The following is an 18,669-nucleotide window of genomic DNA, read 5'->3' on the forward strand; positions in this document are numbered from 1 at the left end:
TAAAGAGGTGAGCATACTTGTCCTTTTAATATATGGGCTTTTTTCTTTACTGTGGACCCTGCTATTATTCACCTTATCCAATAAATTGTTTAACAAAATCTTGAATTTTTTTCTGTACTTCATGCTCAAGACTTAAAAGATCACTAAACCTAAAGGGCCCTCTACTGGCAGATGCTCCTCTTGCTGTTACGATCCACGATCCACATTTACTGTCAGGTCAGGCAGCCTGTGCACATACATTTTCCCACAAAAGCACTTCATTATTATGTCTCCTTCCTCTCACTATTTGATTTTTAAAAGCTTTAATTTTTTTTGCCCTGTCTCCCCTCTGCCATGTAAATAACAATGAGAATAAATTCTTTTGATCACACTCATACCTCAACCAGCTGTAAGGAAAGGAAAATTATCTACAGACGACTTCAAGACAAAATGAGCAGGAACAGTGAAAACTTCTTTCATGCTCAATGGACACTGCCTTTTTTCCTCTGAACTTATTCAGTCTATTCAGGGACTACTTATCAAAATTTACTTGGCTATGTTCTCATTAGAAATTGTTTACCTCATGAACGACTCTTTTAAAGTACGAGAGGTACAAGCAGGGTGAGCAGTTCAGTTGAAATCGTTTTTAAGGTGAACTTTTAATGGTCTAGTTGGCTTTTGCAATTAAAAAAAAAGGCATTAGAAATGCAAGCCCTGAAAGTCTGTTTTCATCATACTCATTGAAATGAGGCAAAGAACTTCTCAGTACAAGAAATGTCCATTTTTTGTTTGAAGAGCTTGAGGAGCCACTTTGACTAAAAATATGACTGCTTCAGATCAGCTCAATAGTATAAAAGAATTCTAATTCGATACAGTGTCTTCATTACAGAAGACTGGTGGACACCTTTGAAGGAATACTTCTACTCCCAGCCTTGTCCTTTTGCTTGTGTTTTTTTCTTATGGCAATTGATGGTTACAGCCTAGGGGAAAAAAAATTGGGACTAGACTATCCATGACCCCACTTGCTATGGCATATACCATACTTTTCAAAGTATTTAGCAGAAGAACCACAATACTATATTACACTCAACTATCTCAAACAAGAACCTAGGGTACACTATCTACATCATAAAAAATTAGTATAGTTATTCTAAGAATGCAAGGACTCTGGCACTACAGGCATACAGGAAAGAAAAATGCTAAGTAACAGAGATAAAAGCTTGCAAGTAAACTCATTCAATGGTTCCACCTGTGCTGAAAGTTTAATTTCATGTGTTTTGGTTAGAAATTTGCAAGGAGTAAACCTCAGTATTGGCCAGCCAAGTCAATATCAGAGATAAGAGCCAAAGTATCCAAAACTATGCTTTAACATCAAGGTCAGAAAAACTTTGTTATTTCCAAGCAAAGAGTGTCTGCTGCATGTCTGTTTTGACTTGTGATGCAGCTTGTCCAGGTGGCCACTCTCATTATAAAATAAAGCTACCGCAAGACTTAATTCGCTCATTTACAAGATCTACAAAAGGGTTGAGAAGTACCAACTACAGCTGAACGTATCTCTGAGCTTTGAAAAACTCTGCCTCTTTCCTCTTTCTCTAAAGCAAAGCAGAATCTCTTGAAAAAGATGGTACTGGAAAATCTGAACCCAATGCACTACAACATCACCAGCCTAGTACCAAATGCGATGCCAGTGGCCACAGTTCCTGTTGTCATACTCATGTGTTTTCTGTTTCTGCTATGGAATCATGAAGAAACTTCATCAATACCAGGTAAATTAACTGTAGCTATGATATACCTAAAAGCTGGTAAGAGTTGAGGGTTTTGTTTGTTTTGTTTGTGTCTCAAATTTAAGTGAGAAAGTAACACTGAATAATGATTATATGCCAACAAAATTTACTAAGAATCAGTTTAAATTATACAGCTTTTTTAGCAGATTTTTTTTTCCTCCACGCTTGCCACTGGAGACCCTCCAGAACAAAAGATGAAATTGTTTCCCTTTCAGAGGGCCCCTTCTATAATGGTTTGAAGGCTTATGCTAAGCATTGCTGATTCAGCCTGTCTTTCATTAGATAAAGGTGTTTGACAGGAATAATCCTAAACCTGTGGCACCTGAATGAAATTGTGAGAAAAGATCCTTGCCAAACATCCTTCAATATGCTAAACTCACCAGAAGTTAGAGGATGGGGGAAGTATTCACAGAGGGTTATGCTTTCTATTTGAATACTTGGTTGGATCAACAGGAAGATTGAACTAAATTAATATGCTTTAAGTTTATTTAAGGTATTTAAGTCTGGGGTCTTGCAATTCCTATTAGTAAACAGTGCAGATAAGAGCAACTTTTAAATTTTTGAACAGCATGCTGAAGTTTTGTAAGTACTTAATTTGTTTTGATTTATGGAATTAGATTTGTGTTTTATAGACAGATGGGGCAAATTTAGCTTTTCCTGAAGAAGGAAGCTTCCTTTTAAAAGTAATTAAGGCAAATTCTCTCCTGCTCTCTCCATGTCCTTTTTAGGGAAATTAGGTGCTGGGTTACAGTGGAAAGCTTTAGTTTAGAACTTTGTTGACAAAATGCTTAGTAATCCATTCTCAGCTCCTGCTTAAGCATGTTTTCCTAAGTTCACAGCAGTTAAGTACTTTTTCCCTTCAAATATTTGTTTTCTTACCCTGGTATTAATGACTCTAAAAGAAATGTAATTAATTATATGAAAAGTATATTGACTGTTATAGGTGTTACTCTGACACTTCAGCATGGAATCTCTTTCAGGATCTGTGACAATCAAAAATGAATACACCATGTGAATTTTTTTTTCTAGATAATTTCTGCTTTCTAAAATCTAGCTGTTGTCCCTTAAGTGTAAGCAAGGCAATTTGAAGTTGTATAAAAAAATAATGATTGTCATTGGTTGTATATATATATTTTAAGGACTATAGGCTTCCATAAGTAGTATGAGAGGCTTCAACAATGTGGCTGCAAGTTTTCCTCAGAGAGAACTTCAGAACAGGATTGCGTATGTGAATTGTCCAGTGCAGACCTTGACAGTCATGCTAAAAAATTCCTTACAAAAGTGTAATGCTCAGAGGTATATACTTGCCAGTGAGCACTGCTGAGACTAAACTTCTCTTACCCTACTTCTTAGGGCCAGGATACTGCATGGGCATTGGTCCCCTCATTTCACATGGGAGATTTCTCTGGATGGGAGTAGGTAATGCCTGCAACTACTACAATAAGACATATGGAGAATTTGTGAGAGTTTGGATCAGCGGCGAAGAAACATTTATAATTAGCAAGTAAATCCTTATTTTCTACCCTTAACAGTATAAAGAGTTTTTTCATATTTTTCCAACCTCTTTATCACTTTTTTTTTTCCTAAAGCAGAATTGAAGTTACTGTTTTCAGCAATTATCCTAATATAAACTTCTTACTTCCTACTGATCAAAGATCTTTTCCTAATCTTTTGTTTCTGTAAAGACTCTGCTGTAGAAGTCCATGAATTCTCCCATTTTCTTCATGGAAAGGAAGACTAAGAACTGTGGCTCAATCTTAAAAAAAGTGTGGTCTTTTACTATCCCATTTAATACAGGCACAGGAAGCTAGGCTGACTGCAATGCAGGATTAAGCCTAATTTTAGTTTCCTGTATTCTAAAGTTTCTTCTTCAATTGCTTGAAGATTATGGCTTCAATGTAACAAGTTAATTAAGCAAATGCATGTCCAGCTGATGAGTAATTCCACTCCAGTTAATGGGATTACTCATAGATATTGATTACACACAATATTAAACAATGTTAAACCAGCCTATCATTTTATTTGCTCTAGTGGATGGTTGGTTGCTTCTTACATTGGACCTTCTGGGTACTTATGAGTTATGCCAAAAAAAAAAGTAGTAAAATGTTTATCATGTGTAATTGATAAACGATCACAATCTTTTAATCAGCAATATCAATATTGGTCAATCCCTCTTAGCTTCATAGCTGTCATCACATAGAAGCCTTTGAAAGACAATGTAGTACAAAGGACTGACAAGGGAATTGCTGTGCAAGTCAGCTTGTTGAAGCAAGTCAGCTTCATCTCTGTGGCTTTACCTCTGTAAGAAGAGGTAACCCTGACAGGAAAACTACATTCCTATCCTACACAGATGTTGCTTGTATCAGCTAATGCACCATAATGTTTTGATAATGCAAGATGCTATGCACTCTTACTGCTCTCTTCCACTTTCTCTACTACTAAATACATCAGAAATAAATCAGGTTTGCTGATAATGCCAAAAACTGCACCAGACTTTACACTCAAATACATAATTTTGCTTCAGACACGTTTTTCTTAAAAGCATTGACTGTACATAGATAACTAGTGTTTAACTTTTTCTTTAAAAAGTAACAACATAAATCTTTTAGTGGATCATAAATTCCCTGCAAAATGAAACATAACATGAATTTTGTAAAAGTATACAATTTCCACCAATGTCATTCAAATTTTTGCCATCACATCGAATCATACTGAGATGCTAATACACAGAGAGAAGGACCTGCAGTCTTGGTTAGAATAGATGTCATCATTTGAAAGATTTTATTGAACAGTTTCATAAGAAAAATCTGCTTATGCAAGGTCATGACAAAATCCTTCCTTGAAACATTATTATGTCCTTTGCCTAGATGTGTGTAGTGGAAGGTAGTAAAATCAGACTCCTGCACCTTTCCATTCCTGAGGACAGCTGCCATAATTTAATACCATCTTTTGTGTTCATAAAATGACAGGTGATGTTCCTTGAAGTGCAAAAAAACCTTTAAGGGAATTAGAAAACAAAGCAGATGTGAGAAAATGTAGGAAAGTGAATATGCTGAGTTCCTTGGAAGGTTGGACCTTCAGACACTCTCCTCATTTTTTTTACACCAAGCTACATCTATTTGTACTATAAGGCATCTCACTGTTAACTTTACCTCTGGACATGCAAAACTGGTGGAACACCAATACTGCTAAAGTCAATAGCAAAAGTCCTATTTCCATTGTCTGACTGAAAAAATAAACTAAAACCACACAAGAAGCCTGGGATGTGCTCCACAGAGTATGCTACATGGTAGAGAAAGTAGCATATTGTTTCATTTCAGTCTCTGTTTGGATTTTCTTTCTTTCTGATGAACTTCATTTAATAAGGTTTTCATCATCTCAACATTTCTAAAATACTGTCTCCCTCTAAAGGAAATTATATCTTAAAGCAATAAAGCTGGTCACTACCTGTTTGCCTGCATGTATTAATAAACCTTGCCAAGCGATCTCCTTAATAAGTCTGGTCAGTAATATTTATCCTATACATATCATATTTTGATGATGTATATTTAAATGATGCATATATATTTGCATTTTCTGCATGTGTCTGGGAATGATCAAATGGCTCCAAAAGCATAGCTGTAATTGAATATATATCATAATGAAGTTATCAGCTGTCAAATATTTTATACCTCATCTGAAATATCTGACATTGGTCATTGCCTGGGTAACTCTTTATCTACATGTTCCTATGGATACACACTATTCAGACTCAAATCTTTTGGTAAGCTTTTGAACTTCAGCTGAAAAATAATTTAAAATCTGAGAGATTATTGCTCTAATATACATTCTGAAGGCATCTGTCATGAAGACTTTTAATTATGTAAAAGAAACAACATTTAATTTTAAGCATTGTACATCTTGCTAAATTAAGAATTCAAGCCAGCCCTTCAGAGTGTCAGAATAAAAATTCTGTATACAATCCAGGAAACTGTATTTTTGTGTTGAGCTTTTTTCTCCCCTTATTTCTTTCCCAGACCTTCAGGTGTGTTCCATGTAATGAAACACTGGCATTATGTTTCTCGATTTGGGAGCAAACTTGGATTACAGTGCATTGGCATGTATGAAAATGGGATCATATTTAATAACAACCCAGCACACTGGAAAGAAATTCGACCCTTTTTCACCAAAGGTAAATCAGTGTGCATCAATACACCATATCACTACAGCACACAGTCTATCTTTTCTGAAATGTTGTCTTTTTCATGATGAGATTATAGAAATCAGTTCTCTCTCTATGTCCCACATAATTATTCTATTGCACATGTTCTTTCACCCTTTTCCTGCATGGTATGCTATTTGACATCATTATCACCAACTGATAAGTCTTATTTTATTTATTTATATATATATATATATTTTTTTTTTTATATATATATAAAAATTAAGATATGAAAGTAAATCAGTCTTGCACATATATTTCAGCTCTGTCTGGTCCTGGTCTTGTGCGTATGATAGCAATTTGTGTTGAATCAACAATTGATCACCTGGACAAACTACATGAAGTAACCACTGAAGTAGGAAACATCAACGCGTTGAATCTTATGAGACGGATCATGCTTGACACATCTAACAAACTTTTTCTTGGGATCCCTTTGGATGGTACTACCAGATTTATTTTCACATCTTATGATGGATCTAAAGCACATGTCCAAGGAAAACTCATTTACATCACTCAGCAGTTTCAGACAACAAAGCAAGAAAAAACTCTTATATCATCTTATAAATAACTGACATTGATATATGACTAATTTTAGTTATAAAATAATTTTATATGACCAAAAATATAGATTAGCTTGTCACACTCACATTAATAAATATTACCATTTAGAGCTTTTTTACGCACTGAGTGGTACAAATTCTATTACATGCATGTAACGATCTGAAATCCTTCCTCCAAACTAAATTATTGTCTTGAAAGTTCACCTGACACTATGTCCTCTGTTATTTCTTCATCCTCAAATCCCTTATGATACAAACATTATCATGATGTCTAAAATATCCCATTTTTATATGATGCAAGAGTTCTGCTTCTACTCTCCTGTGGGAGACTGTTAGCTGTAGTTGACTCACCACTACCTTCTTTTAGCTAGCTCTCAAGAGGGGTTTTTAATATTTTTAATACCTTTTCTACAGTGTGCTACAAGGGTGTCCTAATGCTATCTACCACTAGTTAAACTGTTTATTAAATTCCTGTGAACTTAGAGTAGAAAACAGAGCCCTATTTTTTTTTTCTGAAGCATTTGTGTTATTTGACTATTGAGATTTATATTTTATACTGTTTTTTGTTAACCTTTATTTCAGAACATGCCATTGTACTTAAGATTCAAAACTACTTTGATGCTTGGCAAGCACTTTTATTAAAACCTGACATCTTTTTTAAGATTTCTTGGCTGTGCAAGAAATATGAAGAAGCAGCGTAAGTATCAACAGTTTTACAAATCATTTGCATAAGGTTCTTACTTTCTACAAAGGAGATATTCCTTGCTGGTTTATGTGCCACTTAAAAAATAAATCATGAAACTTGCAAAACTGGCTGGCTGCAGCCATGCATCTGCAGAACTGAGACATCAGCAATACAAGATGTGCCACTGATGCTACAAGTGACTCAGGAAACAATTTAAGCCCCTTGCCTATTCAATCCTAGTTTACTCACCAAATATTAGTTAATGCCAGCTCAGATGTGAAACAAAATTTAAATCCCTGGTGCAGTTCAAACAGATAAGGAAAAGTGATTTGGTGTGAAGGTGTATTTGCTATCTACTTGAGGACAGCCAAGCAGTAGGCCCAGCTCCAGTCACAGCACTGTCCTAGAAAAGCTAATCCCTGAGCGTAATCCTGGATTTTGTTTCTCAATGTGCATTTTTGAGTCAACAACTCATTTTTAGTTAAAATTTGGTGCTCAGCATAACAATCCATTTCAAGGGTTTTGCTTCCTAAATAAGGAATAAATCATTTTGCCATCTTCCTCTTTGCATAAATACAAAATGCCTCTTCTATTTTTATGATCTTCTATTTTTATGATCTCATTTGCTGTCTTCTGCCAAAAAAAGACTGGCTATAAAAAGAATTGGCTATCAGTTTCTTCAATTATTTTATTGGAATTTTATCTAGTAAGAGAAAGTACTATTTCTAAATCATATGTACTAAATGGTTTTGATAGTGCTATATTATAAAGGTTTCAAAGGAAAGATGGAGATTCAAATAAGGTAAGTGAGGACCTTTATGAACTAGAAACAAGACCTATCTTCTCTAACATTTGCTTGCTACTTTTATTACAGCACTGATTAGTGCTTTATCCTGTAATTCTAATAATGGCCCTCTGTGGTTTTTACTAGAAAGCCCCTGCAGGCAAATATTGATGTTGCAAAAGCAATCTGATTAAAATGGACTTAAAGCAATGCAAAGAATCACCACAGGATATGAAGTCTTCTGATACTCTTCTAGTAAAGCTGTAAAAAAGGACCATATGCTATCTTTAATATATGGAAGACATTATAAATTATGAGAATCAAGTTTGAAGTTTTAAATGCATTTACTACTTTAAATTTCACTACAACCTAGTAAAATTTTCTGTCCCAACAATAACAGTAACAGTGGTAAGTCTGAGGATTTCAATCAAATGTTTTTCAAGGTACTTTAAAAAAGAATTGCCTTCAAATATGTAGCTAATTGAAAATCCCAAATTAGATTTTAAACTGTTAGACCTTGCCTTTTGCCACCACTGAAATCCAAACTGTTGACAGTTAATACTTTTTGAATGTAATTACTATTTAAATATGGAAGAATTAGATCAACATTTTGTTGACAATTGTACACATTTTTAACATTTATCTACATTTTTCTAACAATTATCCCTTGTGTTCTCTATGTATATTTTATTCACTGATAAAATACAATATAAAGTAGAAAGGAATAAATTCTTTGGAAGTCTTAATAAATCTTATAAAACTTCATTCATTAATAGGATTTAGAGGTGTATTTTCATCCTTTTCAGTCTATCTTGTAGGAAGAGAATAAGATTTCATTCCAAATTAACAAGTAATTATTGAATAATAAGAAAATATGCCTTCCCTTGGTACTACCATACAGAACTCTATAACCAATCTTAGGAATACTTAATTTCTGCCACTTTATTATTTATTTATTTATTTATTTATTTTCCCCACAATCTCTATGTTTCTGATCATATCTTGATCTGAAGATATTTAATATGTTGGACTTAATCTGTTTTCAGCAAGGATTTGAAAGGAGCAATGGAGATCTTAATAGAACAGAAACGACAAAAGCTTTCCACTGTTGAAAAGTTGGATGAACATATGGATTTTGCATCCCAGTTGATTTTTGCCCAGGTATTGGCAATGTACTTGAAATACAACTAACTTTGATGTTGTTTTGATTGGTTTTTACATTCTCCTGTCACTAAGATCACTAAGAACACAGCATTTGCAACTTAAATTTTATGTGTCTACCTGAATGTCATTGTAAAGGGATACAAATCAGTTGGGTTTTTTTGAAGTCCCCATTCATATATTGAAAAGTTGTATTTTTGGAAACAGGTGCTTGTTTGGCATTTTTCATGGCTTAAACAACATCTGTCTTGCATCTGTTCCTGAATGTCCTCTAGTCTTCCCCTAATCCCTGTATTTTATCTTGATGCATTGTCTTTTGTTTGCAAGGGATTCAAATGCTACGTAAATCTTCTCTTTTATAAGTCACTGACAGCTCACAAACTCTGCGAGGAAAGACAATAAATCAGTAAGAATCTGAGCTAAGAACAAACTCTTGCTTCTCTGTAATATAATACACACCCATCAAAACATGAGTTTTCTGGTTTTCTCTGAAAGAGAAAAAAGTAAATTCTATTTAACCTATGAGATACAGAGATTGTGAAGATTTTTGCTTCTATTTAAAGCAGATATTCTAGGTCTTTCCCTTTCTACTGCTACAGGACCTTTGTTGACATCAGAAGGCAGCAATCAACATTTTCCCCATAATTTCAATTTCTTTTCAGAACAGAGGGGATCTGACTGCTGAGAATGTGAACCAGTGTGTGCTGGAAATGATGATTGCTGCTCCTGATACTCTGTCTGTGACTCTCTTCTTCATGCTAATGTTGATTGCAGAGCACCCCACAGTGGAAGAGGAGATGATGAGAGAAATTGAAACTGTTATGGGTAAGCAGAAGCTGTAAAGTCATTAATATGGGAATGTAAATTTGCTTCAGCAGTGATCTAATTTTGATTATTCAAAGGCTGAAAATTCTATTTTCTTCTAACAGAAGCATTTGCCATTAAACATGAACTAGCATTATATGTAAAAGATGTTGTTCAAGATCAAATGAAAGAAGAGGAGCAATTCTGTATAATAAATTCAAATAGGACTGATGAGAACTGACCATCTATTAGAAAGAACGTGCTCACCCCCCAGCAACAGCAGTGCAAAACACCTCCGAAGTCCCACTGAAATGATTGTCCATTCTCCTTGAAATAGCAAAAAGGGACACCCATTTCAAATATTTTTAAACACCAACATGTCTGTGTGCATGTATAGGGCTTGTCTAAGTTTCATTACAACTGCAGAATAGACAGATTAGCGAAAATGTATATGACATTCTGCTGTCACTTGTTTTTATACCAAACTGGTTCTCTTTCATGTGCTAATTGCTAAGTATTTAAAACACAATCAGGATATTCCAAATTTGTATTCTCCACTTCTCAAGAGTTCATTGCAAGCCAGAAACTGAAATAATATAGAAACTCATTTCAACAACTCTTGTTTTAGATCTATTTCTAGTCATTTAAATGCTGGAAAGTATGCAGTAAAGTATTTTACTCTTTTTTTCTAAGGTATTTTAATAAACCTTGTTTTAATGTGCTCATGAGAGTCAAGTACTCAAGTATTCATCTTCCATACTTCTTTTGATAACCTTGATTTCTAAGCCAGTAGAATATTATTGCCTTTTCCTTAAGCAAATGACCACCTGAGGTAGCAAAGCTCTTTTCACCTTGAAAACCTACCACTGCAGTGGTCAGCCTGTATTGAACTGCTTGTGGCTTCAAAGTTAAAGTAAGGCTCCCACTGTCAATACATTGTGCCACTGAAAATGTTGCAGATGGAATCAAGCTGGAAGGAAGTTACTCATAGCAACTGAAATAGTCATTCCACATCAAGACCTAGTTGTACATCCAGCCAAACTAAATAACATGGTCAAAATTTCAGGTCCCTAGACAGTTACCATCCATCTGCAGACTATTCCCAGTTTTCATCTGCTGTCAGTTCTCAGAAAATTTCTATTGTGTCTTGTTGCTCCCAGTCACACAAAAGTCAGCAAAAGACTTTCAGAATTTTGTCACTGACGAAAAAGCAGAACAAAGACTCATAACCTGGAGTAGATTCATAGCCTGGAGAAGAGGAGGATCAGGGGAGACATTATTGCTCTCTACAACTGCCTGAAAGGAGGTTGTAGACAGCTGGGGATTGGTCTCTTCTCCCAGGCAACCAGCATCAGAACAAGAGAACACAGTCTCAAGCTGTGCCAGGGGAGGGTTAGGCTCAAGGTGAGGAGAAAGTTCTTCACAGAAAGAGTTATTGGCCATTGGAATGTGCTGCCTCCAGAATGTACTGGAGGTGGTGGAGTCACCATCTCTGGAGGTGTTCAGAAAAGGATTGGATGTGGCACTTGAAGACATGGTATAATTAGTCATGAGGTGTTGGGTGATAGGTTGGACTTGATGATCTCTGAGGTCTTTTCCAACCTTATTGATTATATGAGTCTATGATAAAATACTAAGAAGTAAAGATCATAAGTTAATGAATTAGGGTTTATGCTAATGAACAATATACCAGATTTCACAAATATGTAAAGCTACATAAAACTCCTCAGAAGCTGTTAGATCCCTTCTACCATTTCAGCAACTGAAAATCTTCCCTAAATGTTTTGGTATTTGTACAATGAATTTACTAAAATTGTAATCAACTTCCTCACCATCTGTTTTATTCTGTAAGGTGACAGAGAGATACAGAGTGATGACATGCCAAACTTAAAAATTGTGGAGAATTTTATTTATGAAAGCATGAGATACCAGCCAGTTGTGGACTTGATTATGAGAAAAGCTCTACAAGATGATGTGATTGATGGCTATCCTGTGAAAAAAGGGACAAACATTATTCTCAATATTGGACGTATGCATAAGTTGGAATTCTTCCCAAAGCCAAATGAGTTTTCTCTTGAAAATTTTGAGAAAAATGTAAGTTTTCTGTCTTATTTCTCACAGGAAATTATTATTTATTGACATGGTCTTTTCCTCTTTCTTTGATTGTAAGACTTGGTGACCATAAGACTGTTTGCCCTTTGTCTAAGTCCTTAGTTAGCTATACAACTTGCTTATTACTGTTACTAAAAATGGAGAGATATCCTATCAAAGTGTCTTTTAATTAAACAATTATTATGATATCGAAACCAAAGTTTTCCCAGACATCTTAATTTGACTAAAAATGTATGATTAAATTTGGTAGATACACACATAATTCCCATTATATAGCCTGATATCGGATGAAATAAAGAGTCTTTCGGAAGCTAGAGTCAAGCAAACAGTCCCACACAGAGCTGAGGCCATGTGAGGATTCTCTGACAAGGTGAAGCAGTATAGTAACTCTTGAGAGACTGAGATTCTAGCACTCATTTTATTCTTTTATGTTTATTTTTATATAGGACTATTTTTAAAATATAAAATATATAGACCAAACAGAAATCCAAAATGTTAACCAGCTCAGCACTGCAGCTGTGAAGTATTTCAGTCCCAGTTCAGCACAGCATTCCAAATGAACTTATATTCTACTTGAGAAAAGAACTAGAGTTTTCTTCAAACTACATTATTGAACCCTGTATCAAAAACAATAGGTGAACTTCTTTTCCTACTTGTAATGCCCTACTATCATAAATCATCCTTCAGATTGCTTACTTTCATCTAGACCTCTGCTCTTTTGATTAAGCAACTTGTTTTGCAAAGCTGTATTTTTTTTCAGCAATAATCATCTAGAGAGCTAAAACTGTACTGAAAGGAAATAGACTGATTCCATGGCACACTTGACTCTTGGTTTTTGCCTGTTAAGCAGTGCAGATGGAAACAGAAGATACCACTACCCATGTGACAGAGAGCACAAAATATGAAATACTAAGCTTTGCTTAGCACTCCTGTGAGGGAACTAGAAAGATCTCTAGAATAAATAGCTGAGCTGGAATGCATAATCAACTTAGTTCTATGTAGAGAATCTCAACTGCAGAATGCCTTATTGTCACAGCACACACATTTTCCTGATATGCAGGCTTCTCATACATTTTCTAGTAGCTTGTTAAATATTAAGGTTGAATGGGGATTACAATGAAGTGTTAATGTTTTCTACAGCTGCCTTAGTTCTCATTTTGCCTAGGAAATAATTGTATTACCTCACCATTTATTTTTTTCTTGCATAATGTTAGCAGTTGCACACCTAAGTGTCCATGGACAGTAATTTCAAAGAAACAGATGACCAAAAATGGACTTCCTAGTAAAAACACCTGAAGCAATAATTAAGAAAATAAAGAAACAAAAGATAGGAATGTTCAAGCCAGAAACATGCCTCTGACTTTTATGTTTTTACTATCAAAAATCCAGGAGTACCTTGCATGCCATACACAAATTGGTTACCATTTTGAAACTACTATTTGATTATCCACAGCAAACTCTGCATGCAGTATTAAAAGCAGATCAAGAAAAAAGTTTGTAGAAAATTCAGGAAAAGAGTATGTGATTAAGTTTATTGCAATAACTATTCACTGTGAATAGTTTTCATTTTGCCATCCATTTTTTTCACTCTTAAGTATTTCTATAAAAACTAAATTCTTGCTTATAAATACACTTTGCCACTAAAAATATTTCCCCTTGGCTAAATCTTTAACCACATATTTTCTGTCTGACTTGATGCATTCTGTTTGGCACACATTCTAGCAGGCACAATTTTCACACAGTTCCCCAAGTGAATAGCATCCCACACCATTATTTTTTTCCATTTTCCCAGGCAGAGCAGTTGCCTTTGAGCTATATTGCCAGCTGCTATACTTGCTCTGTATAATAAACACTTGAATTTACCTATCACTTTTCAAAAAGCACAGCTCAGTTTCTTTTAAAAAAATATAAATAATAAACAGAACCCATTCTTTTCAGTGTGAAAATTTTGAAAAAGGGACACTTTCTACATAATTTAATAAAGCAAACTTTTCTACTCTATTCTTTGGTTAAATAGGAAGTCAGACACAGCTAGTATCTTCTTACTTTTAGAAGAATGCTACTCAGATGAAGAAAAATAATTTCTTTATATCCCAACTTGTTTTTTCTTACTCATAACATGTACCTTTGTACCTCATTAGCAGTACTGTTCATTCTGTTCGGGCTATTTTGGATACCTGATCTATTCAGTGTCAATAGAAGTAGCAGAAACTGGCTGTGCATTCTTCAACGGTACTGGTAATCCTGCATTCCATATTTTAGTTGATGGGAGAGGAGACAACCATTTTATGTGTTGTCAATTTTCAGCATTTCATTTTGTGCCAAATTAATTCTCAGGGACACTAGCTTTTTAATGGCAATTGTAGAAAGCATCAGCTTGTATCTTAGACTTTTATAAGCTTTGTAATGGACATCTTCTGAAAACATTTTTAATGATATTAATGCATATTGAAGAGCAAAAGTTTCACTCCATCTTGCAGCTTGTGGTAAAAATTCTGTAGTTCAAAGAATGAAGAGACTGAAATAGATGGGCTTCAACTGCTTAACAACATTCCCTGCTATCTTAGCATTTAAAATGGCAAACCTTCTGTAGGTGTTCGTATTTCAGCCTGACTCAGGTGGGAGGGCTGTTCACTGTAAAGGCAAGTAATTGCTCCTAAGAGATTCTTTATAAATTTTTTTCCAGAATATATTTGCTACTAATTTCCATCATAATTTTATTTACTTTTACAAAGAAAAAACTGTCTTAAAGTTTATTCCTCGTGTTATTCTGTGCAGGTTCCCTCACGCTATTTCCAACCATTTGGATTTGGCCCTCGGGGCTGCGTAGGAAAGTTTATTGCCATGGTAATGATGAAAGCAATTCTGGTGACTCTTCTGAGACGGTGCAGAGTGCAGACAATGAAAGGAAGAGGCCTTAACAACATCCAGAAAAATAATGACTTATCCATGCACCCAGTAGAAAGACAGCCTCTGCTGGAGATGGTTTTCACACCTAGAAGACACCCAAACAGCATTCAGGGTAACTAAAAGGGATCAGCATAGAATAAACCAGGTTGGAAGAGACCTTCAAGATCATCGCGTCCAACCTATCATCCAACCCACCTAATCAACTAAACCACACAACCAAGCACCCTATCAAGTCTCCTCCTGAACACCTCCAATGATGGTGACTCCACCACCTCCCCAGGGAAGGGGGAGTGCATCAGCATTAAAGTTAGAGAGTTTTCTCAGCAACAACCCCTAAGAAAAATCCATCATTCCTAGGTAAAGATACAGAGTACAATATTTTTTGCCCTAAATGACTGCTGCTTCAGATGACAACTTGGTCTGCCTGCACAGCCAAACCATCTTCTGAACACAACTTCAATGTAATAAAGACTAAAATTGCAAAATAGTCTTGTTGCTAGGTGATGCCACACTATATGCAGAATTCCTAGCATCATCTGCAGACAAAGTTATGCTTTGTTTTTCAAACAATGTAAGTTCAGGGGCTTGGGAGTCAAAAGAATATGCCTGAGGTCCCTTTTCCTGCCACCTTCCCAAAGTTGGACCTAGCAGTATTTAACTGCTGCAAAATCTCTAGTTATCTGTTATTTTGCAAACATCTGAATAAATATTAAAGTTGATTTTAAGACTATGAAACAATTTAAAATGTATAGCACATATATAGGTTTGCACAAGTCATTCAAACATTTTTCTTCACTGTGGTTTGCTGTCATTTTACAGATACCAAAGACTGACAGTGTCAGATTTTACTGATGGCAGTAGTTTTCATAGCACTAGGTAATGTGGCAGCTTCTTGTTACAGAGTATTGTACAAAGGACCTGTAAACATCTTAGTGAAGACCGGCTGTGAATAAGGTAATAAATACAAAACATTACTAATATGCTAGTATTACACATGTTGTGGGGGCAACACTCAACTCCACCTGGCTGGTTACTGTAGAAATTTTCCAATTCATCTCACTTTGGTAAAATTCAAATTCTCTCCAGCACCAATCCTGTTTCAGTCTGTTTTCCATTATTCAATTCTAATTTAGAGAGTAAGATTTTGCATTGTTGCCCATGTTTCTACACCACAGAAGGGGAGAAAGTTTCTCCCTTATTGTTCACATAGTTTTTACTGCTTCTCCTGAAAGAGGACTAGGCTGCATCCTCCTTTCAAGCATCTTGCTCCATGCCTACTGACATAAAGAGACTTGGTAGCATAAGATGAGTATTACTGGCTTGACAGGTAGTTTTGTTTGTTTGGGTTTTTCTTTAAAGGTAGTATTAGCTTCATTCACCTACTCCAGCAAGATGCAAATTTCATTGGGTAAACGCTCAGAGTTTTGTAGTGGCAAAGAAGAAAAGTTCTCCAATAAAAAGCAGATTTCTAGAGAACATTTTTTAGGGTTTCTGCATACCTAGATTTTACTTGTAATTATAGGTTAGGTGTAGTTTTTTTACACAGTCCTTAACAGGAAAGCTACAGAACTACCCATTTCTTGTTGAAAGCAGACCTATCTTAAAATCTGTAGAATCTTGACATTCATTAGTATCTCTGCTAGCATGATGAGTCATTCATTTGGTGAAGAAAAACAAACAAACAAGAAAAAAAAGCCCTCCTCCTGGCTTAATGACAACATTCCTCGACAGAGACTTTCCATTTTCAGTAAGCCTGAGTTTTCATAGCATGTAACACAAAGAAAAAGGTTTTCTGGATAAAGTGCCTTGATAAAGCCAAACAACCAATGTACAACAGACTTTATATTTATATTTCTTCCAGGTCACTTCAACTATAAAAAGAAAAAAAGGGAAAATTGTTTAAGGTCTTATTTAGAAAATCTAATTAATGAATTAATCTCTTTCCTCAGACCACTGCTCTCAGGTGCAGGTCGAGCAGAGGAAGATCTATATCTAGAGTAATTTAAAACAAATAAGAAAAACAAACCAACCAACAATGTCAAAACAAACACACACACACACAAATAATAATCAAAGTTGAATGCAGAATCATTTGTTGTAGCTAGGTAATTTTTGCCTGTGAATACAGACAAAATTGGGCATTTAAGATGTATAGATGGAGTATTCAATGGTTAGACTTGGTGATCTTAGAAGTCTTTTCTGAATTGAATGACTCAATAATTCTAGGACTTCTATTTCAGTCATGAAGTGGCATAGTGATATGGAGTGGAATATCTAATGTAAACTCCATTTCTACATTCTCTTCAGTCTTTAAACTAGGAAATGGTTAGAACAGTTGGGGAAAGGGAAAAAATTGTTAAAAGAACCACAAAGAAAAATAATTTCAAAACATCCCCTGAGTAAACCCCATTCTTGCTCATTCTGTATTGTAAAGCACCAAAAAAGGTACTTCAATGGACACGCATTTCTCATTTGTATGAGAACTTTAAAAACAAATCCACTGTAGACTCTTTTCTGGGGGAGCATAAAGTAGTATTTTATACACAGTCTGCTGTTCACTTATTTCACACACTATTTTCATAGTGATAATTTACTCCCTGATTTTTCATCTCATAATTCTAAGTCTCTCCCAGAGTAAAATTTTTCACAAGATTCAAATTATTACTTTTGTCATTCAGATTTTGAAATAATTTTATGAAATCGTGTAGATACATGGAAAATGCATGCTGCTCTGACTTCTTTCATGTAATACATATTGCTGAATTTGTAGGCTGGAATTTCAGAACCATGATTACCATAATTATTCTATGGACAAAACAAAGCAGTTTCAGTTTTTACCTTTTGTGAGAAAGCCTGCAGAGTAATTTCCTGTTGCATTTTACATATATGCTTTCTGATAAGCTTTCCACAGTATTTCTGGTCCTCAAATTTCTACAGTACTTAGTTTTATCCACATTTGGACTAAAGACCTGTTAATAAAACTGAGCTGTAGGCTAATCTGAGCCCCATTCTTTATTGTGGCTGTTATGCAATGGTCTATTTGCGTGATTTGCGAGATAAGGTCCATCTCCCCCACCCCATATATACTTACTTATCTGAGAACTGCAGTTGGTGAAGCAGTGTTTCAAAGCTTGCCATGTGGACATAAACAGTTTACATTTTTTCAGTGTTTATATGCCGTTGTACAAAACAGAGCTCTGATTTTAAATCGTGTTTTATTACCAGGTACTGTAAAAATTTAAGTGACATTTAAAACCACATCAAGTCTATCATCATCAAGTGACTATTCCATTAATGTTTAATGTATCAACAGACCAGACTTGAAGGCTGTATTTTGTACATTGCTGTAATTATGGGCTGCTCGTAGCACATGAATGTAGATGTTGTTGAAAATAAAATAATCATTCAATAAAAGTTGTATGCACAAAAGTTTAGTTTTAAATCATGTTTCCCAATCAAAGGATCACAAAAAAGTACTTAAGTGTATGAGCATTGAACTGATTATGAAAGTATTAGATACAAGGATGAAATCTGGGATATTCAAACTTGAACTTCCCACAGATTTGAGAGGATAGAGTGTCGCAAAGATGTTTTTAATAATAGTAAGAAAGTGGAAATAGAGTATTTCATGCAAGACTGCTTGCCTAGGCATGTACTCTACTGAGGCTTTTTTTGAAAGTGAGAAGAGG

The 18,669-nt window shown here is 35.1% G+C and overlaps 1 protein-coding gene across 1 annotated transcript; it reads left to right on the forward strand.

Moving 5' to 3' along the window:
* Nucleotides 1-1,585: 1,585 nt before the first annotated feature.
* On the forward strand, nucleotides 1,586-15,174 carry LOC104297321 (aromatase). The gene is made up of 9 exons (XM_009897236.2): nucleotides 1,586-1,745; nucleotides 3,117-3,267; nucleotides 5,780-5,934; nucleotides 6,228-6,404; nucleotides 7,107-7,221; nucleotides 9,040-9,154; nucleotides 9,817-9,979; nucleotides 11,811-12,052; nucleotides 14,849-15,174. Exons 1-9 carry the CDS (start codon nucleotides 1,601-1,603, stop codon nucleotides 15,098-15,100), a joined length of 1,515 nt encoding a protein of 504 aa, XP_009895538.1. The 5' UTR covers nucleotides 1,586-1,600; the 3' UTR covers nucleotides 15,101-15,174.
* The last annotated feature ends 3,495 nt before the right edge of the window (nucleotides 15,175-18,669 follow it).

The sequence above is a fragment of the Dryobates pubescens genome, chromosome 17 (genome assembly GCF_014839835.1).
Source record: "Dryobates pubescens isolate bDryPub1 chromosome 17, bDryPub1.pri, whole genome shotgun sequence".
Taxonomy (NCBI): domain Eukaryota; kingdom Metazoa; phylum Chordata; class Aves; order Piciformes; family Picidae; genus Dryobates; species Dryobates pubescens.